Here is a 22,217-nt window from a genome sequence, read left to right as displayed (position 1 = left end):
AAAAGGTATAAGAAATTTATTATATATAATTATCATATTTATAAATGTACTATTGGGTAATGCTATCTGCAGATATATTCTGCTGCTGATGAAAGGTCCTGAAAATGGGAGGAGACCGTTATTTTTTAATTGCTAACTTGTTAGTTTCCTCAATCCACAGTTTTATAGCATTCGTTATCATTTTTTATTCTCCTTACCAAGAGAATGTAAAAAGCATTTGGGCTTATTTTAAGAAGAACCAGACCTCATATCCTTCTTGCTGTTTGTCTTAAATTTGAGGGCAGAATTGTGGGAAATGGGTTGAACACACATATAGTGCTCTCCCAGCCCAATGCTTTGTTATAGTGATTAACGTACCTCAAGCCAGGCATACACTGAAGCCATCTGGTCAACATTTTGCAAATTTATTGTCATCCAAAACTATCTTCAGTATTTGAAGTCAGTAGTCATTTTACGATAGTTCCAGTTTCTTTAAGCACATTAAGCCTGATTAGGGTGAGTATCCCTCTAATTCATAACTGTTCAATTTTGGTTGTACCTCTCTTCTCTTGGTCAGCTTCTAAAATTAGTGCCCACCGAACTTCCCCTGGTTTCAGCCCTGATTGTCTGTATATCAAGTAGGTAGTTTTTACCCTTGAACACGTCTCAGCTGCTTCCTCACCAAGGTCCAGTACTGCCCTGAGAGCTGCCTCCTCTGGGAGGTCCAGTCCCTCCTTACGTGTAGAAAAGTTCTCTGTGCCACAACTAAGTCATGATTAGTAAGAATTAATGCAGTTTCTAGTTTCTCTCCAAACAATCCCTCAAAAACAGATTCTATTTTGATGCATTTCATATTTTTTTTTTTTTTTTTTTTTTTTGAGACAGAGTCTCACTCTGTTGCCCAGGCTAGAGTGAGTGCCGTGGCGTTAGCCTAGCTCACAGCAACCTCAAACTCCTGAGCTCAAGCGATCCTCCTGTCTCAGCCTCCCGAGTAGCTGGGACTACAGGCATGTGCCACCATGCCCGACTAATTTTTTCTATATATATTTTTAGCTGTCCATATAATTTCTTTCTATTTTTAGTAGAGATGGGGTCTCGCTCTTGCTCAGGCTGGTCTCGAACTCCTGAGCTCAAACGATCCGCCCACCTCGGCCTCCCAGAGTGCTAGGATTACAGGCGTGAGCCACCGCGCCCGGCCTGCATTTCATATTGATAGAAATGATTGCTGTATTTTTATTACATTGCTTTTGAAATTTTTGCTCCGTGTGGGTTTTTTATTCCTCACAATCTGGTTTACATTTATACCTGTATATCTCAAATGTAATACTGGGCTATTGAGGCTGCCTTGTTTTGTGTTCAGAGTAGTTTTCAAGTTTAGTGGCTTTTAGTAGGAGCTTAGTACTTGCCATTAAGCAGTCACTTGGAGATTTTAGCAGTGGGAGGTTTAGGTGTATCTTGCGATTCCTCTTTTAAAATTCCCTGCCTATGAGGAAATCACTTTTTAGTGTTTAAGGTTTAGCTATTTTAATACTTCAAGAGTTCTGAATTAAGAGATGTCCTGCCTTTTGAAATTTTCTAGATTTTTAAGAATGAAAGACAGTGTCGTCACATTTGAGATGACTACTATTAGCCTCTGAAATCTTTCATTAGTTCTAGTTTCGGCTGTTCTGAGGTAAAAGTAGTGCCTTGTGTTTAGGTCCCAGTGGTGAGGGGGATGGCAATATACAGATTAGTAGGAGAAAAGACAAGCTGTATTCATATGTGTGTGGGAGGACTCAGTGGTGAGTAGCCCTGCTGAATAGCCAGAGGCAAAGGTTTATATACCAGCTTAACAAAAATGGGGGGTAGAGTTAGGTCTTCAGTGGCACAAAGTATAGAAAGTTCTTTTGGGCTTTTTGATGTTAATGTACAACTGAATTTGCACTTCCTGGTGCTAAGGGTCAGTCTTCTCCCCAACAGGAAACTCCCTCTGAGGGAGGCGGGGAGGTCCATGGCGGCTATATTTTTGGGAGGCTTTGCTTAAGTTTGTATAATGTTTCTTTCTGTGGCAGCTGATTGTTCAGATGTTTTCAGTTTAAAGTAATCTTCATTACCGCTTTGGTGGGATGGTCATCGCTTGCTTACTATTTTTTAAAGAATAAAGCTCTTTTAAGAACCTAAGGATACTTTATATCAGAAATTATAATCTCAACAAGCACCTTTGTGTAACTGGTATTTATTAAATGGTTTCTTTCAGTGAGGAATATGACAATGATTATTTCTTGGTGACCCTTCTAAACATTTCATGTATACATTAAAAGTTTTTATATTTAATCTCAATACCAAATAACTATCTAATTCCATCAAAGAATGGTGATTAATAGCATAAAATTCTTGATTATCTTTCTAAAAATGTTCTTTGAGATGATGGTAATTATTTTCCTATTTTAATGCAGAAACTTTTCAGAGTCATTGCTCCTCCTCTGAATGCAGGAAAAACGCTAACAGGTATTAATTTTCCAAACCTTACTTTTTTCTCTTTTTTGTATTTTAAGGTATTATTTACATGTTATAAAATTTACTAATTATATGTGTGCAGTGTGAATTTTGGTAATCATATGTAATCATGTAACCACCACCAGAATGAAACTGTAGAAGTTTCTCATACGAAAACGTTTCCTCCTGCCCTTTGTACCTGATCTTTTCCCCACAGCCCTCCTCCAGGCAGTGCGCTCCATGTCAATAGAATTATTAATATATAGTATGCAATCTTTGGTGGTTTCTTTTATTTTTTGAGATTCATCTATGTTGTTATATGTATTAATATTTTGTTCCCTTTTACTGCCGTATGGTATTCCATGGATCAAATATACCATAATTTGTTTATTCATTCACCAGTTGATAGACATTTGAGTTGCTTTAAGTTTGGGACTACTGTGAATAATACTGTTATAACATTTGGGAACAAGTTTTTTTTTTAATTAAACATTTTGAACTAACTGTAGATTCACGTGTAATTGTGAGAAATGACACATAGAGATCCGTATGCACTTCACCCAGTTTCCCCAGTGATAACATGTTGCAGAACTAAAGTACAGTATCACAGGTGGATATTCATATTGATAAAATCAAGATACAGAACAGTTGTATTGCCACAAATATTCCTCATGTTGCCCTTACCCCCCATTCCTGGCCCCTAGCTATGAATGTTTCTGTATGGGCATATGTGTTCATTTGTCTTGGGCAAATCCCCAGGATTGGAGTGGTTGGATTATATGGTAAATGTATGTTTTACTTTCTGAGTTACTGCTATATGGTTTTGCCACATGGTTGTATCATTTTGCTGTCTCATCATTGTATGAGAGTTCCAGTTGTTTCACATCCTTGCAAGCCTTTGATATTGTCAGTCTTTTAAAATCTTATTTAAACTTTAGCCATTCTAATGAGTGCATAATGGTATTACATTGAGATTTTAATTTTTATTTAACTTATAATTAGTGATATTAATTATCTCTTCATGTATTTATTGGCTAGTCACATATCTTCTTTTGTGAATTGGCTATTTAAATGTTTAGCCCTTTTTTTAATTGGTAGGGAGGGGCTGGGGGGTTGTTTTCATATTATTGAATTGTAAGAGTTCTGAATGAGTGACCTCGCCACCAGAGCTTTTAATGTAGTCTGGATGCAAGCCCCTTTTTCAATATACATTTGCAAAAATTTTCTTGCAGTCCAGAGATTGCTTTTTTGTTTTCTTAATCATGTTTTTCAAAGAGCAAAAGTTTTTACTCTTCATGAAGTCCATTTTATTTTTTTCTTTCTTGCTTTCTGTCTTTTTTTTTTTTTTTTTTGTAGTGTAGGCATTTGGTGTTCTGTTTAGCAAATCTTTGTCCAATTCAATGTTGTAAAGATTTTCTCCCATATTTTCTTATAGAAATGTAATAGTTTTAACACTTGTATTTAGGTCTATATAGTTCATGTTGAGTTAATTTTTGTATATGATAAAAGGTAAAGTTCAAGGATTTTTTTTTCCATACAGCTTTCAGTTACTCCTGTACTGCTTATTAAGATTATATTGATTGTTTCCATTGAACTACTTTGACACCTTTGTTTAAAGGTCAGTTGACTGCATAAAGATGGGTCTATTTCTGTGCTCTCTATTCTGTTACATTGATCTAGATGTCTATCCTTATGCCAATAATACACTGTCTTGATTATTGTAACTTTACAGTAAGTCTTGAAATCTGATAACTTAAGTCCTCCAACTTTGTTTTTCTTTATCAAAATTAGTTTATCTAGTTCAGGTTGTTTGCCTTTCCACATAAACTTAAAAATCAGCTAATTAGTTTCATTAAAAAAGCTTATTGGAATTTTATGTGGGATTGTATTAATCTATAGATTAATTTGGGGAGAGAATTACTGTCTGAACACTATAAAGTTTGCTAATCTATGAATATTATGTGTTTCTCCATTTATTTTGGTCTTAAAATCAATTTGCTTTCCCAATTTCTGCAGAAAAGGTGGCTGAGATTTTTATAAGGATTGCTTTAAAGTTATAGATCACTTTGGGGAGTATTGTGTTTTAATCCATGAACATAGGATAGCTTTCCATTTATTTAGATCTTCTTGCATTTCTTTCAAAAATGTTTTCCATTTTCATTGTATAAGTCATATACTTCTTTTGTTCAATCTGTTCCTAAGTGTTTTATTCATTTTGATGCTATTATAAATGGAATTGTTTCCTTAATTTTGTTTTCAGAGTGTTCGTTGCTAGTGTGTAGAAATAGAACTGGTTTTTGTATATTCATCTTGTGTCCTACATCTTCGCTGAATTCATTTGTGCTAATTTTTTTAGTTGATTTCTTAGAATTTTCTCAGGAAAGTTCAGACCATGCCATCTGCAAATAGAGATAATTTTAATTCTTCCTTTCTAATCTCAATCCCTTTAATTCTTTTTCTTCCCTAACTGGCCTGGCTAGAACCCCTAATACAGTGTTGAACAGACATGGCAAGAATGGACATCTCTGTCTTTTTCCTGATCTTAGGGGGAAAGAATTCAGTATTTCACCATTAAATTTGATATAGATGGTCTTACCCTTTTCAGGAAGTTTGTTCTCCTAGTTTCTTGAGTGTTTTTTAACATGAAAGAGTATTGGATTTTATCAGATGCTTTTTCTGCATCTATTAAAATGATCTTGTGGTTTTTGTCCTTTGTTTTATTAATATGACCTATTTGATTTCTATATGTTAAGCCAAACTTGCATTCTTAGAAGAAGTCTTACTTGGTTTAAAATGATTTTTGTATGTTGCTGGATTCAGTTTGCTAGTATTTTTCAAAGATTTATGTGTCTATATTCATAAGAGATACTGTTCTACAGTTTTATTTTCTTTTGGTATCTTGGAATGAAAAGAATACTAGTCAGTATCAGAGTATACTTACTGACTTGGTATGTTTTTGCTTCATAGAATGAGTTGGGTAGTGTTCTCTCTTTTATTGTTTGGAAGAGTTTGTGAAGGATTAGTGTTAATTTTTTAAATGTCTGGTAGAATTCATTAATGAAGCCATGTAGCCCTGGGCTTTTCTTTGTTGGAAGTTTTAAAATTATTAGTTGTTTTAGTCTGTTTTGTGCTGCTATGGCAGAATACCTGAGACTGGGTAATATATAAAGAGCAGAAACTTATTTTTGAAGGCTGAGAAGTCCAAAATCAAGGCACTGGCATCTGGTGTCTGGTGAAGGCCTTCTTACTGCATCCTTACATGGCAGAAGGCAGAAGGGCAAGCAGAGACACAAGTTAGGTCCTCTCTTGGCAAAAGAGTAGAAAAGGAGTGAGCCCACTCCTGCAAGCCCTTTTTATAACACCATTAATCCATACGTGAGGGTGGAGCCCTCATGATCTAAACACCTCCCAACACTGTTGCATTGGGGATTAAGTTTCCAACACATGAATTTTAGGAGACACATTCCGACCACAGCATTAATTCGATATCTTTGTTTGTTAGAGTCTATTCAGATTATCTATTTCTGTTGAGTCAGTTTGTTTCAGTTTTGGTAGTTTGCGAATTTCTAGGCATTCGACCATTTCATTTACATGATCTACTTTGTTGGCATATAGTTGTTTATAGTATTCCTTTTTAATTCCTCTTATTTCTATGAGGTCAGTAGTGATGTCTCCTCTTTCATTATGGATTTTTGTAATTTAAATCTGTTCATCATCTAATTGTTCTATCTGTTATTGAAAGTGGGATATTGAAGTCTCCATTATTATTGTTGAATTGTTTATTTCTCACTTCAATTCTGTCAGTTCTTTATTCATTTTATTTGAGAATTTTCAGTTCTCTGCAGGCACTTTACAATTCTGCCATTGCCTTTCCTTCCTGTCTGCAGAGAGCCTCAAAGTTAGCCATGGGTTGTAGATTAGGGTCTTTCAGGTCTTCCCTGGGTATGTGCAAAGCCCCTCACATATCCTTTTAGAATTCTAGGAGTATGTTGGAGCTTGTCAATCGAAAAGAACCCGAACTCTGTAAAATAATTTATAGGGGTTTATTCTGAGCTGAATATGTGTTATTATGGCCCAGAGAGCCATGAGCAAGTAATGTTGCTGTGATTGGATTACAGTTTGGTTTTATGCATTTCAGGGCGACAGGAATTATACGTAAAGTCATAAATCAATACATGGAAAGTGTACATTAGTCTGGCCCAGAAAGGCAGGACAGCTCGAATTGGGGGATTACAGATTATAGGTGGGTTTAAAGATTCTTTGATTTGTAATTGGTTAAACAAATGAAGCTTTATCTAAAGGCTTGGAATGTTTTAAGTTAAGATAAGGAAATCTGTTAATCAGAGACAAGCCACTGGACATATACTGGACATATACTGAGACTCAAGTAATCTGTTAAGTAAATTGATGACCTGCAGATATTGTTTAACCTTTGTCTTCCATGGCCTTAGGCCTTTTAATGATTTTGTATCTTATTGTTACAAAGAATAACTCCAAAAGGGACAGGACATAACTAGGCGTGTCGCAACTCAACTTTATCATTTTTTTTTGCTCATGGGGGGGTGGTGTCCTGTTGGCCAAGTCCATTCAGTCAGCTGTTGCGGGGGGAAGTTAAAATTTTATTTTAGTTCACAAACTTTTCAAACCTCCCTGCAGGTCTCCCATTCTCCACTTTTTCCTTTTAAGTTTTTGGTGAGCCTCTTATTAGTCCCCAACTTCTAACACTGTCTCAGGCAGCTGGAATGTTAAACAGTAGCACTGATTGTTTCATAAATGCCCAGGGGATAGTGCTGCTTCAGGACAAAGAAAGGTAAGCCCTGAGAATGGAGCTTTTAAGTAAGCTGCCAAATAGGTCACACAGTGGCAATTCTCTGAGAGTGGGGCTTTTGTGGAGCTCCAGACCCATTCTGCCCCTTGCCCCTTGGGTGGCTGCTAAGTTGCTGGTTTTCACAGCTGTCAAATTTGTGAGGCAATAGTGGTTTTCACAACTACAATGAAGCTGGGGAAAGCGTATGACTCTAGGTAAAGTTAAAACTGTCTAAAGCTTACTATTCTTGCTGAGATTCAGGCATTTTTCTTGAATAAACAGGTTATGGCAAATTTTTAGTTAATTTCAAGATTTCTGAAAAAGTTGATTTTCACAGTTTTCACCAGTGTTTTCATTGCTTTTATGAAGGAGCAGATTTTTGGAGGTCCTTACTCTACTGTTTCAGAGGTCTGTCCCTCTGGGTTTTGTTTTTGTTTGATTTGGTCTTTTTTTTTCTCTCTATTCCTCACCTTGGATGATTTCTGTTTCTCTACTTTCAGATTCATTTGTTCTTTCCTCTTTTATGTCAATTCAGCTGTTAAATCCACTTAGTGAATTTTTGTTTCCAACAATTAAACTTTTCAGTCTGCAATTTCCATTTAGTTCTTTTTTGTTTCTGTTCTTCTGCTGCAACTCTTCATTTATCTGTTGAACTTTTAAGGCATTGAAACATATTTTGTTTTACTTCATTGAGGATAATTATTTTTAAATCTTTATTTATTCTAACATTTTGTTCATCTCAGGGTTGGACTTCATTGATTTCCTTTTCTCTTAAAGAGTATGTTCTGTTTTCTTGGTTTTTCATATACTGGATTGTTATCAAAACTGCAGGGCGGTTTGTTGCTGCCCAGCCAGGTTCATTTGCCCTCTGTCCAAGAAGCCGCCAACATGCTGAGTCAGCAGGTTTTATGGCAGGGGAAAGTCTTTATTCTGCATAGCGTTAAATGGGGGAGACAGAGAAATTTCTCAAATCCTCTTCCCTGAGACTTTGGGAGACAGGATTTTTAAAGACAGTTTTGAGGCGATCGAATCTGCTAATTGGCTGGGTTTGGGGCCGAACCATAGGATTGTAGAAATTGTCTTCTTTGCTGACCAGGTTCTTGGGTGGGGGGTCACAAGACCAATTGAGTCAGTTCTTTGGTATGGGCTGCTGGTCTGGGTGGATCAACTGTTCCATCAGAATGCCGGACCTGGAAGATATCTGAGAAACTACCCCTAGGTTTCAAAAAGGTGATGTTGTCTATAGAGAAAGCTAAGAATCTTTATGGATACCAGCTATGGGGAGAAAATTAAGAATCTTTATGACCACCAGCTGCGTGGCTCCAGAGTGGCAATTATAGAGAAGCAAATGGGGACAGCCACTAATTATTATCATTATTTTTAGCTAGGCCTTTACCATAGTTCTTGCCTTGTATCCTGTTATTGAAGGGAGGTTTCAGGTTTGGGCCCAGACCAGGGGTGGGGATCCTTTTCAATGTTGGAAGGCTGCATTAATTCGTTGTAATCAAATAAGGCAGCATTCAAGAAACTTCAATTAGATATACTTAGAAATGTACATTGTTTTGTAAAAATCTAACTACTATGTACTTAATAATTTCAAAAATGAAAACTATTTGTTAATTTTAAACTTAACTAACCTTTTAATGACTCATTGTGTTTGCTTTTTGTTGGAAAGCATTTGAATATGTGGTTGCAGCATGGAGGTCTGCAGTTTCAGTTGCTCCTCTACATGGCTGTCAGTCATTTGTGACCTTAAGGGTGTCTTGACTAGGTTGAGATGGATCAAATAACATTTGGAATTGAAGCAAAATGTTAATAATTCATACAATTTGGATTTTTCATACAATGTTAAGCAATTTAAGTTTATTTGCACTAACAACATCACAGATTTAGAGTATTTATGAATTATTAATATTGCTAATAAAAGACGTACACTTGCTTGCATTATGTCCAGTATTCATATACCAAAAATGGAAACTTCAGTTCTTCGTTATTAACCACAGATTCCTATAATCTGCATACTGTAAGCATTGCTGATTATTTCACCCTTTTTGGTACTCCTACTCCATTCTGTGTTGCCCTTGACCCCCTTGGCCTAAAACTTGGTCAGGTTATCTTTTTTATTTCTTTTAGTCAAAGAAATAGGCTTATATCATCAGATGAAGGAATCTTATGGTTTTTTAACATAATTTAGAATAGAAAGGGTCCTAAAGATCATTACTTTAGACATTTGGGAACAATGGTCTTTTCAGCCCTAGGACACTGGGTGGTAAAAATCCATGTTACAAATGAGAAGACATTATATAGTTATGGCTTCACATTAATTAATTGGTCGTGGTCTACAATTCATTAATTCATTGACTACTCTACACCTTCCCCTGGTCCCCAGCTAGTGGTGAGGCCAACAATTCATAGATCTCCACCTTCAGATGTATTCCTTCTACATGTATCCTTGAATGACTCATGTTGATTTTGTGTCTGTGAAAAGATTCTAATGGAAATTCAAAAAGTAATAGTTTAAGTGGTCTTATCTCAATTTTCTGTTATTTAGGAATATATTTACCTTACCTTAAATGACAAATTTTATTTTTTGTTTCCACATAAATATTATATTTCTGAAAAGATTTTGAGAGAGAATTGCTGAAGATACTTTTCTTTCTATTTTAGATGAACAAGTTGTTATGGGAAACAAGCTTCTTGTCTATATTAGGTAAAATTTATTTATTTATTTGTCTGTGTATATGTTCTCTCTATATTTTTCCACCATATTTTTTTAGAAATACTGTTATCTGAATAGTGCTTTTCATTTTTCAGAGTTCTTTTATGTAGAGCAGTGGTTTTCAACCATGGGTGATTTTTGTCCCCTGCCCCTCGGAGGTGTTTGACAATGTCCAGAGACATTTTTGGTTGTTATAACTGGGGATAGAGTAGGGACACTACTGTTATCTCATGGGTAGAGGTGAAGGATGATGCCAAGCACCCTACAGTGCACAGATTAGTCCCTACAACAGAGAATTATCTGGCCTAAAGTATCAATAGGGCTGAGGTTGAGAAGCCCTGATGTAGAGTATTTTATTAATACTTTTACTACTGACAACTCTGTGGGGTTTGTATTGTGTCTAGTGTCTATTTTATATATAAGGGCAAGAGATTTATTTAAATCATGAAAAAGTTAGTGACGGAGGTAAAGCTGGAATGTTTATCTGCTGACTCCTGGGGGAGAGTTCATGCTGATAGAGTACGCAGGCTCAGAATTAAGTCCTGATAGAACTCTTGGGTAGACGGTTGGTTGGCAGGAAGGTAGGAAGATGGCAGAACCTGTCAGAGCATCATTTTAGCTTCTGTCTAGCATCAGAGTTAATTTTGAGACCTGTTACACACTTGCTACATTGATTATTTAGTGTAGAGGAACGTATGCAGCATTTACTTAGTGCTGTATCCTCTTTAAACTCTAGAATATGTTAGCATCCAGTTGTCTCTAATCTAACACTGAAAATCGATGATTAGTTCAAAAAGTCTTAAAATTTATCCCCACCGTTAAAAAAGAAATAGAAAAAAAGAAGACATATTCACAAGAGTGGGTGTGTTAAACAAGTAAATGTTTAGAAGACATTTGTAAAATTCAGCCTGTAAGGCAAGTCATTAGCCCTAGAGAAGGTCTGATTTGGAAGTAAAACTGTAGAGTGAATTTCTAACTCTTCTCTCCGTGAAGGCTTATCCTATTGCAGGCATTTTCCAGACATTTACTAGCCTGGCTCTTTCCCTGTCTATACTCACCATCCTTAGAGCCACTGGTTTAAAAGTAACTGAAATAGAAAAATTACTGGTGGCGTGCTCCTGTAGTCCCAGCTATTAGGGAGGCTGAGGCAGGAGGATCGCTTGAGCCTTGCAGTTTGTAAGTTGCAGTGAGTTATGATGATGCCACTGCACTCTAGCCCAGGGCAACAGACTGAGACTCTTTCTCAAAATACATAAATAAATAAATTAAAATAATAAAATGTAACTGAGAGCATCAGGCTTGTAACAGGTAAATCATAGTTCAATATTGCCATTAGTTCCTTTCTAGATGCTAGGTATGAGACCTTTAGTCTGTCCTTCTTGCCCCTTTAGTGCAGCATGGCTGTTTCTAAGGAAACATAAAGAAACAAAAGCTCTTACTCAATCATAGGGTGTGTTACTACTTCACTATCCTTTCTCTTGCCCACATTTTCTGAACTGGGTGTCAGCTTGCTCTGATTTGGAACTTGACCTAACTGACAAAAGCTGAGTCTGCTTAAAAATCAAACTAATTTCTCAAGTTTGAAAAACAACATGTTCCTCACTTGTCACCAAATCTATTCTCATTCTTTTTTCTAGCTGTTGTCTAGCAGGTCGTGCCTATCCCCTTGGTGACATCCCTGAAGATCTTGTTCCTTTGGTTAAAAATCAGGTTGGTACCATTTTCATAGCATTTTTACTATCTGTATCTCTTGTTAAAACGTACTGAAGACAAATTACTGTTGAGGATCATCCCTGGGTCAGAAGCTATCACCTATGATAGGAGAGCACATATATACTGTCACTAAAGTCAATAATTTTAGCTGAGAGAGGATTTAGGTGAGAACTTATAACATAATAGTAATTTAAACTGAATTCAGCCTGCCTTTATTTTATCCAAATGGGAATCACTGCTTCAGCAAGATACTTTGTAAGATGAGAAAATAATCAACTTTCTTTTTCAACTTGCAGGTTTTTGAATTTCTAATTCGCCTGCATTCAGCAGAAGCTTCCCCTGAGGAAGAAATCTATCCTTATGTTCGGACTTTACTACATTTTGACACAAGAGAATTTCTAAATGTATTGGCACTGGTAAGAGATAGTCTGATTTTAAGGTTTTCAAAGGAGCCAGGGAAATAATATTTTTTTTTACTATGAGGAAAGAAAAATAATAATCCCTGTGCAGGTACAGTTGTTATGCCCTAGCAGTAAGTCAGGGTTTCAAATGTTTGATTTTGTTGTGCTACCCATATTTTCTCTCTAGTTCTTTATCTCCCTTCCTTCCTCCAGGACTCCCCCCCATCAAAAAGTTAAAGCAAGCAGTGTGCATCTCTGATTTCATAAATTATATTACCTGGCATACTAAATGTGGGAGAAGGCCCTGAAGGAGATGTGGTGGTGATGATAGTGGAAATAACTGGAGTTGAAATGGAACAGGGAAGCTTTTTGCTGAAAAAACACTCTTATGTATGTTTAATTAGAGATGAATCTGGGTAACCAGGTTATCTGTGAAGATGCCCCTAGGGGAATAGTTACATAAAACATGATGTATCGGCCAGGCACGGTGGCTCACACCTGTAATCCTGGCACTCTGGGAGGCCGAAGCGGGAGGATCACTTGAGGTCAGGAGTTCGAGACCAGCCTGAGCAAGAGCAAGACCCCGTCTCTACTAAAAATAGAAAAATTAGCCGGGCATGGTGGCATGCACCTGTAGTCCCAGCTACTTGGGGAGGCTGAGGCAGGAGAGTCGCTTGAGCCCAGGAATTTGAGGTTGCTGTGAGCTAGACTGATGCCACGGCACTCTAACCCAGGTGATAGGGCGAGATTCCACCTCAGGGAAAAAAAAAAAAGATGATGTATCTTCCCAATTAAAAAAAACAGTATTTTAGCTGGTTTTTTAAAAGCCTTTGATAATATGGAAAAATGCTTATATTATAGTGTTTAGTAAAAGCAGCAGGCTCACAAATATGTACAACACAGACATATATACACAGTATTTGGAGAGAAAAGACAGGATGGAAATATACCTAAATATTAATAGCGATTAACTCTGAGAGGGAGCAAATTTCCCTAATGAATGAGCATATACTACTTTTATAACAGTAGCGTAATAAACTTTTAAATTATTTTTAAAAGGTAAGTACTCATGAGGAGGTTATTATATTATAGTTTGAATTAGTTTAATTTGAAAATCTGACCTTAGGAGTAGTAACTTTAATTTCATAGGATGAAGGAAAAAGAAACTTACAACTGGAAATTAGATCTAGTTATTTTAGGAAACCTTAGATGTCTAGAGGAAAACATAAGGGTACTTGGTGGCTGACAAGTAGGAAAAAAAACAAAACAAAACCAGGACATGGTGGGGCAGAGGGTTTGGAAAGAGCGATGGGGAAAACAAAGAATTTTACCTGATTTTCACTTTTTTCAGGGTATTGATAGCACTAAACCACATTTGGAATTATGCTGATATCTGAATTATGATACTGGGATTTATAGTAAGGCTGCAAAGCAATCTCTCTTTCATTTGCTTGACAAATATGTGCATATACAGTCTATGCTACGTACTATCTTAATTGGGGGCTGCAACTTTGGCTGACAGGATAGAACCCTGCCCTTGTGAAGAAAGTGGATTCAGACTTGTAGATAAGTAATTATAGCACAGTACAGTACATGCCTTAGGCGAAGTGCAGGATGGTATAGGAACACTTATGAGGGGCACCTAATGGGGGGTTAAGGAAGGTTTCTTGAATGAAATGACTCCATTCTGAGTCTCAAAGAATGAGTAGAAGTTAGTTAGGTGAAGGGTAGGGAAAAATATTGTAGGCAGAAGAGCAGAATATGTAAAAAGGCCTGGAAATGAGACAGAGAAATGTGTATTCAAGTAACTGAAAAAAAATCAGTATGGCTGCATCTTTAAGTGTAAGGAAAAGTGCAAAGAGAAACAAATACAGAGAAGTAGGCAAACACAGATTCCTGCAATCTGTAGTAAGAAATTTGGACTTTATACTACAGCAGTAGATAACCATTGAAGCCTTTTAGGAAGAGAAATATCATGATTTGTACTTTTGAAAGAATCCCTCTGACTCTAGTGTCTTAGTTGGTTTGGGCTGCTGTAACAAAATACCATAGACTGGGTGGCTCGTAAGCAACAGAAATTTATTTCTCACAGTTCTGGAGACTGGAAGTCCAAGATCAAAGCACTGGCAGTCTTATCTGCTGAGGGCCCACTTCCTGGTTCACAGAATAGCACTTTCTCACTGTGTCCTCACGTGGCAGGAATGGACAAAGGATATCTCTGGGGCCTCTTTTATAAAGGCACTGATCTCATTCATGAGGGCTCTGCCCTCATGATCTAATCACCTCCTGAAGGCCTCACTTAATACCATCACTTTGGTGATTAGGTTTTCAGCATGAATCTTGGGGGACACAAATGGAGTAAAATGAGGTAAGACTGGAGGCAAGCAGATCTGTTAGCAAATTGTTTTAGTAATCTCAGTAAATGGTGGCTTGAATTTGGGCAGTAACAGTAGGGATACCAAGATGTGAAAGAATTTTAATGATATTTTAGGAGGCAAATCAGCCTCCTGAAAAGGAAGAATATGTGATAGAGATGACATGTAGCCCACAAAGCCTGAAATATTTACTATCTGGCCCTTTACAGAGAATGTTTGTTCACCCCTGGATTAGGATATAGCTTGCCATCATTATCATACAGAAACCCCATAATTTTTAAGGTACTACAGAAAGAAGTTTTTATGCCCAAATTCACACATGACTTTGAACTTGAGTTTTAGGTCTATCTTTGTACTTCACAAACTGTAATTCTCCATTAGGGTGTCTTTGCATATTATTCCTCTAACAAGCATTCACAATTAAAAGCATCTTTGTGAAATGATAATGTTCTAACAAGAATGTGCCATTTTGGTGGCGGTTGTTAACTACTGTCAGAATATGTCATTAACTGTATCATAATATCGACACTGTAGCATGTCACCACTTAATTACGTTTACAGAAACAAACTTTTAATATGTGCTTCAAAGCAGTGACTTCATGGTGTCAAAAGGAAGATCGTTAAGGAAATTGTTTTTGACTTGCTGTCACTGCTATAGTTTTTAAGTACATATAATAATCCTCCATGGTTTTGTATTTTAATTGAACAGCACTTGTATTAGCAGATAGTACCTTCTGTTTGTACCTGCAAAACAACATCTCGCTTTAACAGACAGGGATGGGTGTGTGTGTGTGTGTGTGTGTGTGTGCGCGCGCTCATAAATCAGAAGATAGAACTGTGAGACTTTCTATCCGTCTTCTCATCTTTAGGCAGGGTCATATTTAACCCACATAAACATCAAAATACCTTCTGTTTGAGCCTTCCAGATTAAGAGTTCCTACAATCTCCTTGGTAACTCTTTTTGGCATTTCTGAACTAACTGGCAGCAAAACAGACTAGTTGAAAAAAAAGTTAAAAATATTTTACTTTTCACCATAAAAGTTTAGATAATGCAACAGTCATTTGTTAAGCCAGACAGAAGGAGGAAGGGAAGGGCATGCTAATAAGAGAACAGCATGAACAAAGGTACTTTGGAGGAATTGAGGGACATTTAGGGCCCATTTAAAGAACAGCAGTTACTGTAGTTTGAACAGAACTATGATGTAGTCTTGAAAGTTCATGGTTGTGAAATTCCTTTTTATTTTTAATCTATTGGAACAATATGTAGTCCATTTTCTTGTTTCAAGAAAATAGCAATCAATTAATTGCTATGTGGATTTAAACATTTCTCAGAACCGAATGTGCTAAGTGAAAACATAGGAAAGATCTTCACGTCTTCTATCATTCAGTAAATATTTTCATTTCAATTTTTTGATAGTGGATACAATTTCATTTCCTTCATATATGTATCCTATATGTGATAGGTATTATAATTTTGTGACATCTTGTTATCATATACTGCGAAACAGAATCTGGTGGTATCATTTATTTTGATGCATGTTATATTCAAAATATATTCGGCTCTACTTTTGCGGGGACATAAAATAAAAAGTACTGTACTTGACAGTGTTTTGAGAATAAGATATCTATTAATATTCCGTGTAAATAGGCTTAAGAATTTTAACATTTCAACAGTTTTACCATAATAATTTTTTAAAATGCCTATCTTTGGACATCATTTTTTTCTTAATTGTCATGGAAATTATGAAAATTATTTTTCATGAAGTGAATGAACTATGTCTTAGTTATTTCCAAATGACATAGACTGAATGGGCTGAGCATGTGGTATTTCATCCTCTTTTCTCAAACCTTTGCTCCCAAATTTCCTTTTGCCACTAGTGTTCTCTTTTGCTTTGCCTCTGGATATTGCCTGCCTTTCCTTCTTAAATTTTGATACTTATTGATTTGTTAAAGTCTTGGAATACCATACAATATTAAATGCTATAGCTTTCTACTTGATTCACTAAAAATAACTTATCATTAAAGGTGTATAGGAAAAAACCTCAGCTGGGCACAGTAGCTCACACCTGTAATCCCAGCACTTTGGGAGTCTGAGGTGGGAGGATCATGCTCGAGCTCAGGAGTTTGAGACCAGCCTGGGCAATATAAGGAGACTTGTCTCTATAAAAAATTAAAAAATTGCCAGGCATGGTGTCTCACACCTGTAGTCCTGGCTATTCCAGAGGCTGAGGTGGGAGGATCACTTGAGCTCAGGAGTTTAACAGTAGGCTATGATTTCACCTCTGCACTCCAGCCTGGCTGACAGAGCAAGACCCTGTATCTAAAAATAAAAAGAAAAAACCTAATGAGGAATAGTTAACTTATTTGGAAATTTACTTGGATTTTATTCACAAGAATTCAATAACTTGTTTCCTTTTAAAATGTGCAAATGGTAATTCCTTTTTAAAATTTCTTTCTCCTTTTTAGACTTTTGAAGATTTTAAAAATGACAAGCAAGCTGTAGAATATCAACAGCGAATTGTGGATATTTTGTTGAAAGTAAGTATTCAAAGAATACTTGTCTTTATATTGAAATTTATATTAAGATAATTGAATTGTTTTATAGCAGGTTACAAAATAATCTTGTATAGCAAAGTGATATGTTGCAAAAATATCTTAAAATTTTATTATGGTGTCTTTGTCCTCAAGAGCTGAATTTAAAAAAATTAATATGTCTTGGCTTCAGACTGGATACCTGGATACAGGGTACTGCTCTTGAGAAATGCATATTGTGATATTTGCTATATTAATATGATTATGTGTAATAATAGAGACTAACTTCAGAGTGCTTTGAGAAAATAATTAATGTGAAGAATCTTCTTTTGTCTCATACCAACATCACTTTGTTGCTAAGGTAGTGCCATACTTTACCATGCCACTGAGATGGTGGGTGGCACTTGAGAATGGTTTGAGGCACGTAGAGAAGTTCATCTCCATCTAAATATAATTAGATTCAGTAAAAAGCTATTTTGAGATTCCTGCTGTTGCTAATGAATGAACGCAGAGACAGGTTCTTTTCCTTTTCATCTACATGACTTCAAGCAGGCCAGTTTCCTCTTGTAGTTGAAAACTTAAAGTTTTCATTCTGTCCATTTGGCTATAAAATGGAGGTTTCTTCCTTTTAATGACTTTTAGATTATTTTGGACCAGAGACCAGAATTAAAATGTTTTCTAGTTGTGCATAATAACATCAGTGTATTACACGTATAATAGTTCTTTATAATTTCCAAAGCATGTTTATGTACATTATCTCATTTGAGCTCTCTATTAACCTAGTGAGATAGACAGTGATGAATATGAGAATAGGACTGCCAGGCTCTCAGATAATGCCAGTTGATCTAGTGGCTAGTATGGAGAATTTTCACCTAGATTTCCAAAATAACCTTCCTTAAATGGTCTTCCTGTTCTTAACCTAATCCTTTAATTTGTGATCTTGCCTCTCCTCTACCTAATATTCTTCTGTGGTTCCCTGTTGGTCAGTTGGAATTAAGTTCTGCTGTGAGTGAGAGAAAACTCAAAATGATAGTAGTCTTTTTGTGACGGGAATTTATTTTTCCCATAGAAGTCTGGAAGTAGGCAACCTGATCTAGTAGGGTGCTTCATAACCTTATCAAGGGTGCAGGTTCCTTCTGTCTTAGTATTATACTTAATATGTGATTTCTGTCTTTTGTTCCAAGATGGCAACGCTCAGGCTCCACCCATTACCTCTGCCTTCTAGCTTGCCTGACTGTAGAAAGAGATGTAGAAGAAAGTCTTCCCTTTCTTTAAGGAAACTTCTTAAAAGTTGTATACTACAATTCTGCTTATATCGTATTGCCACGAACTTAGATATATGGCCCCTGAGCTGCTTGCTACGAATGACAGAAACGTAGTCTGTATTCTTGGTAACCATGTGCTTAGCTAAACCTGAGTTCTGTTTCTAAGTTAGGAGGGGAGAATAGATGTCAGAGCATAAGCAGTAGTTTCTGCCATACCCATGTAAACCGTTTAACGTGACACCAAAGATTGTTCTATACTTGCTGGTCCCTGACTACTTCTATATAACTGCTCCCCTCTCCTACCCACCTTCTCACCCCCACACATGTCCTCTATGTTATGTACTCCTTAACCATATCAAATTATTGGAATTCACTAAACTTTCTGTGTCGTCTTCATGGTTCATGTTCTTTGCGGGGGTTTTTCTTTCAGCCTATCGTGCCTTTTCTTTCCCTTTCACTGGCAAATTCCTAAACATTTTCCAAGACTTAACTCAAATATCATTCATGAGAAACTCTTTTTGAATCCTTTCCAACACTTCTAGGTTGATTAGTTGCTCCTTCTCTGTGTTTACACAACATTTTATGCCACACTTTGCACACTGTGTTGTAACTGTGTACTTATTTTCCTATCTGAACTTGAGCTTCCTGAAGATAGAGACCACGATGATTATTATAATTTTTTTTTTTTTAGGTCATTGTTTTAGCTTGCCTAGAACATATCCAGCACAGTGCCTAGAACCTAGTAGATCTTAAGGAAATGTTTGTAAGTTGGTTAGATTGGAGTTTGAATTTAAAACTATACTAAGATTGAACTATGATACAAATGCAGAAAATGAAACTCCATAAAGTACTTAACTATTACTGTTGGAGAACTGGCACTCTTTTATATGGTTTTCAAAATATTTACATTGGGTCAATGAAGAATGAACTTTTGAGATTATTTTTCTCATTTCTGCTTCTAGAGGTGTAGTAATTTGTTAAAACGTACTTCTGAGGATCCAGTGAGAGTAGGAGTATGGGCAGTGACCAGAGAACAGGAAAATGAGCATTATTTCGTATGCAGAGTAGCTGCAGACAGGAGAAAAACTGAATGTGTGACTTTTTACAAGATTGCCCAGAAAATTTTGTAGGCATGGTCTCTGAAATAGGTCATAGAGAGGAAATAGACTAGACTTTGCAGGATGATAACCAGTTAGACACTCACTGAGGTGGCAAAGGAATTGGCTCTGGATTAGAGCTATTTTCTCAAAAGATATGTATGGTATGAGACAATTTAAGAGTTTACACTTATAGAGCAAAAAGAAGGGCTAAAGATAGAGAAGAGCACTAGCTGAACCCCAAGAGTTGAGTCCTGGAAAAGGGACCTGCAGACTGAATAGGAGTGATGACTGAGTTCTTCAAAGCTAAGAAAGCTCTTTGAATATTATAAGTTGGAATTTGTGTGTGTGTGTGTGTGTGTGTGTGTGTCTGTGAGAGAGTTTTTTGTAACTCGAGATATCCACATACTCTAGTAATTGATGCCAGTAGATTACTGGACTAAAAGCAGGAAGGGTAAAAGAAAGGTATATACTGTTAGCAAAGTAAGAAGAGGTAGGTCAAAAGCTAGGAAATTTTTTACAATGGGAGAAATCATACTTTATAATTGAATGGAGGATGGAAGGAGGGAACTTGGGACTTTTTAATAGATGTGCCAGGGTACTATACATGGATTTGTTGTAGAGTCAGCCCATGAATTCTGCAAGCCCAAAGCAATATGGGATCTTCCTTTCCAGACTTCTACATTCTCTCTTTGTTAATGGCATCGTTATCCCACCTGCCAATCAGACTCAAAATCTGCCATTTTTTATTGCTCCTTTAACCAAATGTTTCCACCCATAGGAAGGCTTGTCTGTTTCCCCTCTCCCTGCAGTATCTTTTGCACCTGTTCCTCCTTCCATTTTCATTATTCTGCTCTAGTTCAGAAACCTTTCATCTCTCCCCTGGACCCCTGCAGTGACTTGCATCTTGGTCTCCCTGCCTTCTGTTTCTTCCTTCCGTTACTTTACCCCGTACATTGCTGACAGGATAATTTCCCTAAGCACAGTACAGACCATAATCAACTCCCCGAGTTGAACACCTTTATTAGCTCCCAAGTCTTCTATGGAATAAATTCCAGATTCCTTAGGCTAACATTTGAGGCCGAATCTTTTCTTTCAGTCTAATTTTTCCCTCCTTTTGCATGCTGCTGCATTCTATTAAAGATTCTAGTTCCCCCTAACAAGCTCGTATTTTCCCGTGTCCACGCTTTTGATCATACTCTTCTCTCTGCTAGGTTTACCCTCTCTGCTGACATTTCTCCTGTCAAAGGTTCTGCTTGGGCTTTAAAACTTGGCTTAAAAGCTATTTTTCTCGTTTCTTTTCAAATTCCCTCTCTAACCAGTTGAACTAAATTTTTTCCACTGTGCTTCCATGATCATTTCTGCCTTTATAAATAGCACTAATCACATTATACCTTTTATTTAAGATTTGTTTATCTGTCTCTCCTTTCTTTCTAGCTCCTAATTCCCTTAAAGGCACCATAGAATCTTACACATAGTGGGTACTCAGGAGATGAGAGCTGAGTTAAAGCACTGGAATGACTGTGATTTGATAACTGTGTGTGATTGTAAAAAGCCCATTATACAAAACCATCTGTTCACGCAACTATTTGTGGACACGGCAGAAGCCATTCACTTTATTGATGTGTGCAATAGCTGACTTCTTTTCTGGGATACCTTCACTCTCAGGTTATCTTACTTTTAAACCCCAAAGCAGCTCTCTTCTTCCTTTGTGGATGGACAGATTTTTGTATGGTTATTTAAATTTAGTTTAAATTTAATTTTGATAGGATTCTCTAAGAATTCCTGAGGGAAACATGATTAATATTTCTTTGAAATCCTACATCCACGTCTCTGACAATTCATTCTCATCCAAATTGTGCTTGAAAAATGCCAAAAACCACTAAATTGTTTCCCTGTTAGAGTATGCAAGTAGTTGTATTTCTTTTCTAAATGGTATTGAACTCAATTGTTGCACAGTCTATAAAAGAATCTTTTCATGAGTCTTCAGTAATGAGGCTTTCCTCCCCTTCTAATTGTATATGGGATTTTTGCATCAAACCAGATGGTCTATTGAATAAATGGTCTCTTTTGCTTATCAGGTTATGGTGGAGAATTCAGATTTTACTCCCTCTCAAGTAGGGTGTCTCTTTACATTCCTCGCCCGGCAGCTTGCAAAGCCTGACAATACCTTATTCGTAAATAGAACACTTTTTGATCAGGTAAGTGTCTTTAACAATGAGAACTAGAAATTTCTTCTGTTTACTGTACAAAGTTCACTGCATTACACTATTTCTTAATATAACAGACTATTGAATAAATGTCTTATGAAGGAGAGCCCTGTTCAGGTTTCAGATCTAAATAGGGGTGTGTGTGTGTGTGTGTGTGTGTGTGTGTCTGTCTGTCTCTCTCTCTCTCTCTCTTAATGATGTGTTCCAGGTAGTATGATTTCGCTTAGTAACCTGGTATCATGGGAGTATGGTTTTGTGAGAGATTGGTTTATAGAGAATTCTGTTCTCTCAATTATTCTGTTGATCTAAATCGCCTAGAATTCTTTGCACAAGAATTTTCCAATTTAAGTACCCCTATCTCACTGGTAGTAAGACTATGATGACCAACAACTGAAGAAGAGATTACTTTTAGAAAATCTGAATTTACTTACAAATGACTTTGACTCTGAAGATACCTACTAATTCCAGTTAAATGTTTTCTACATATTGATAGGTGGCAAAGAAAGTATTTTTTGACTAGAGAAAGTAGCTAATAATGACTAGCATTTACTGAGCACTTTACAGTGGCAGGCATTGTTCCAAAGCTTTATTTATATGTATATGTGAACTCAGTCCTCCCAACAGCTCTGAAATAGGAACAGTTA

The 22,217-nt window shown here is 36.6% G+C and overlaps 1 protein-coding gene across 3 annotated transcripts in view; it reads left to right on the top strand.

The window, feature by feature from the left end:
• VPS8 (VPS8 subunit of CORVET complex) overlaps window positions 1–22,217 on the top strand; it is a 205,136-nt gene that overhangs the window by 76,413 nt on the left and 106,506 nt on the right. For all 3 annotated transcript variants that reach the window (XM_069472823.1, XM_069472821.1, XM_069472822.1), the window contains 6 exons: window positions 2,415–2,466; window positions 9,929–9,971; window positions 11,618–11,690; window positions 11,990–12,109; window positions 16,936–17,007; window positions 21,445–21,564. In XM_069472823.1, coding sequence (XP_069328924.1) covers window positions 2,415–2,466; window positions 9,929–9,971; window positions 11,618–11,690; window positions 11,990–12,109; window positions 16,936–17,007; window positions 21,445–21,564 — 480 coding nt within the window. The remainder of the gene's footprint in view (window positions 1–2,414; window positions 2,467–9,928; window positions 9,972–11,617; window positions 11,691–11,989; window positions 12,110–16,935; window positions 17,008–21,444; window positions 21,565–22,217) is intronic.

This window comes from Eulemur rufifrons, chromosome 7, assembly GCF_041146395.1.
Source record: "Eulemur rufifrons isolate Redbay chromosome 7, OSU_ERuf_1, whole genome shotgun sequence".
NCBI classification, from domain to species: domain Eukaryota; kingdom Metazoa; phylum Chordata; class Mammalia; order Primates; family Lemuridae; genus Eulemur; species Eulemur rufifrons.
This window is presented reverse-complemented; position numbering and strand designations above follow the sequence as displayed.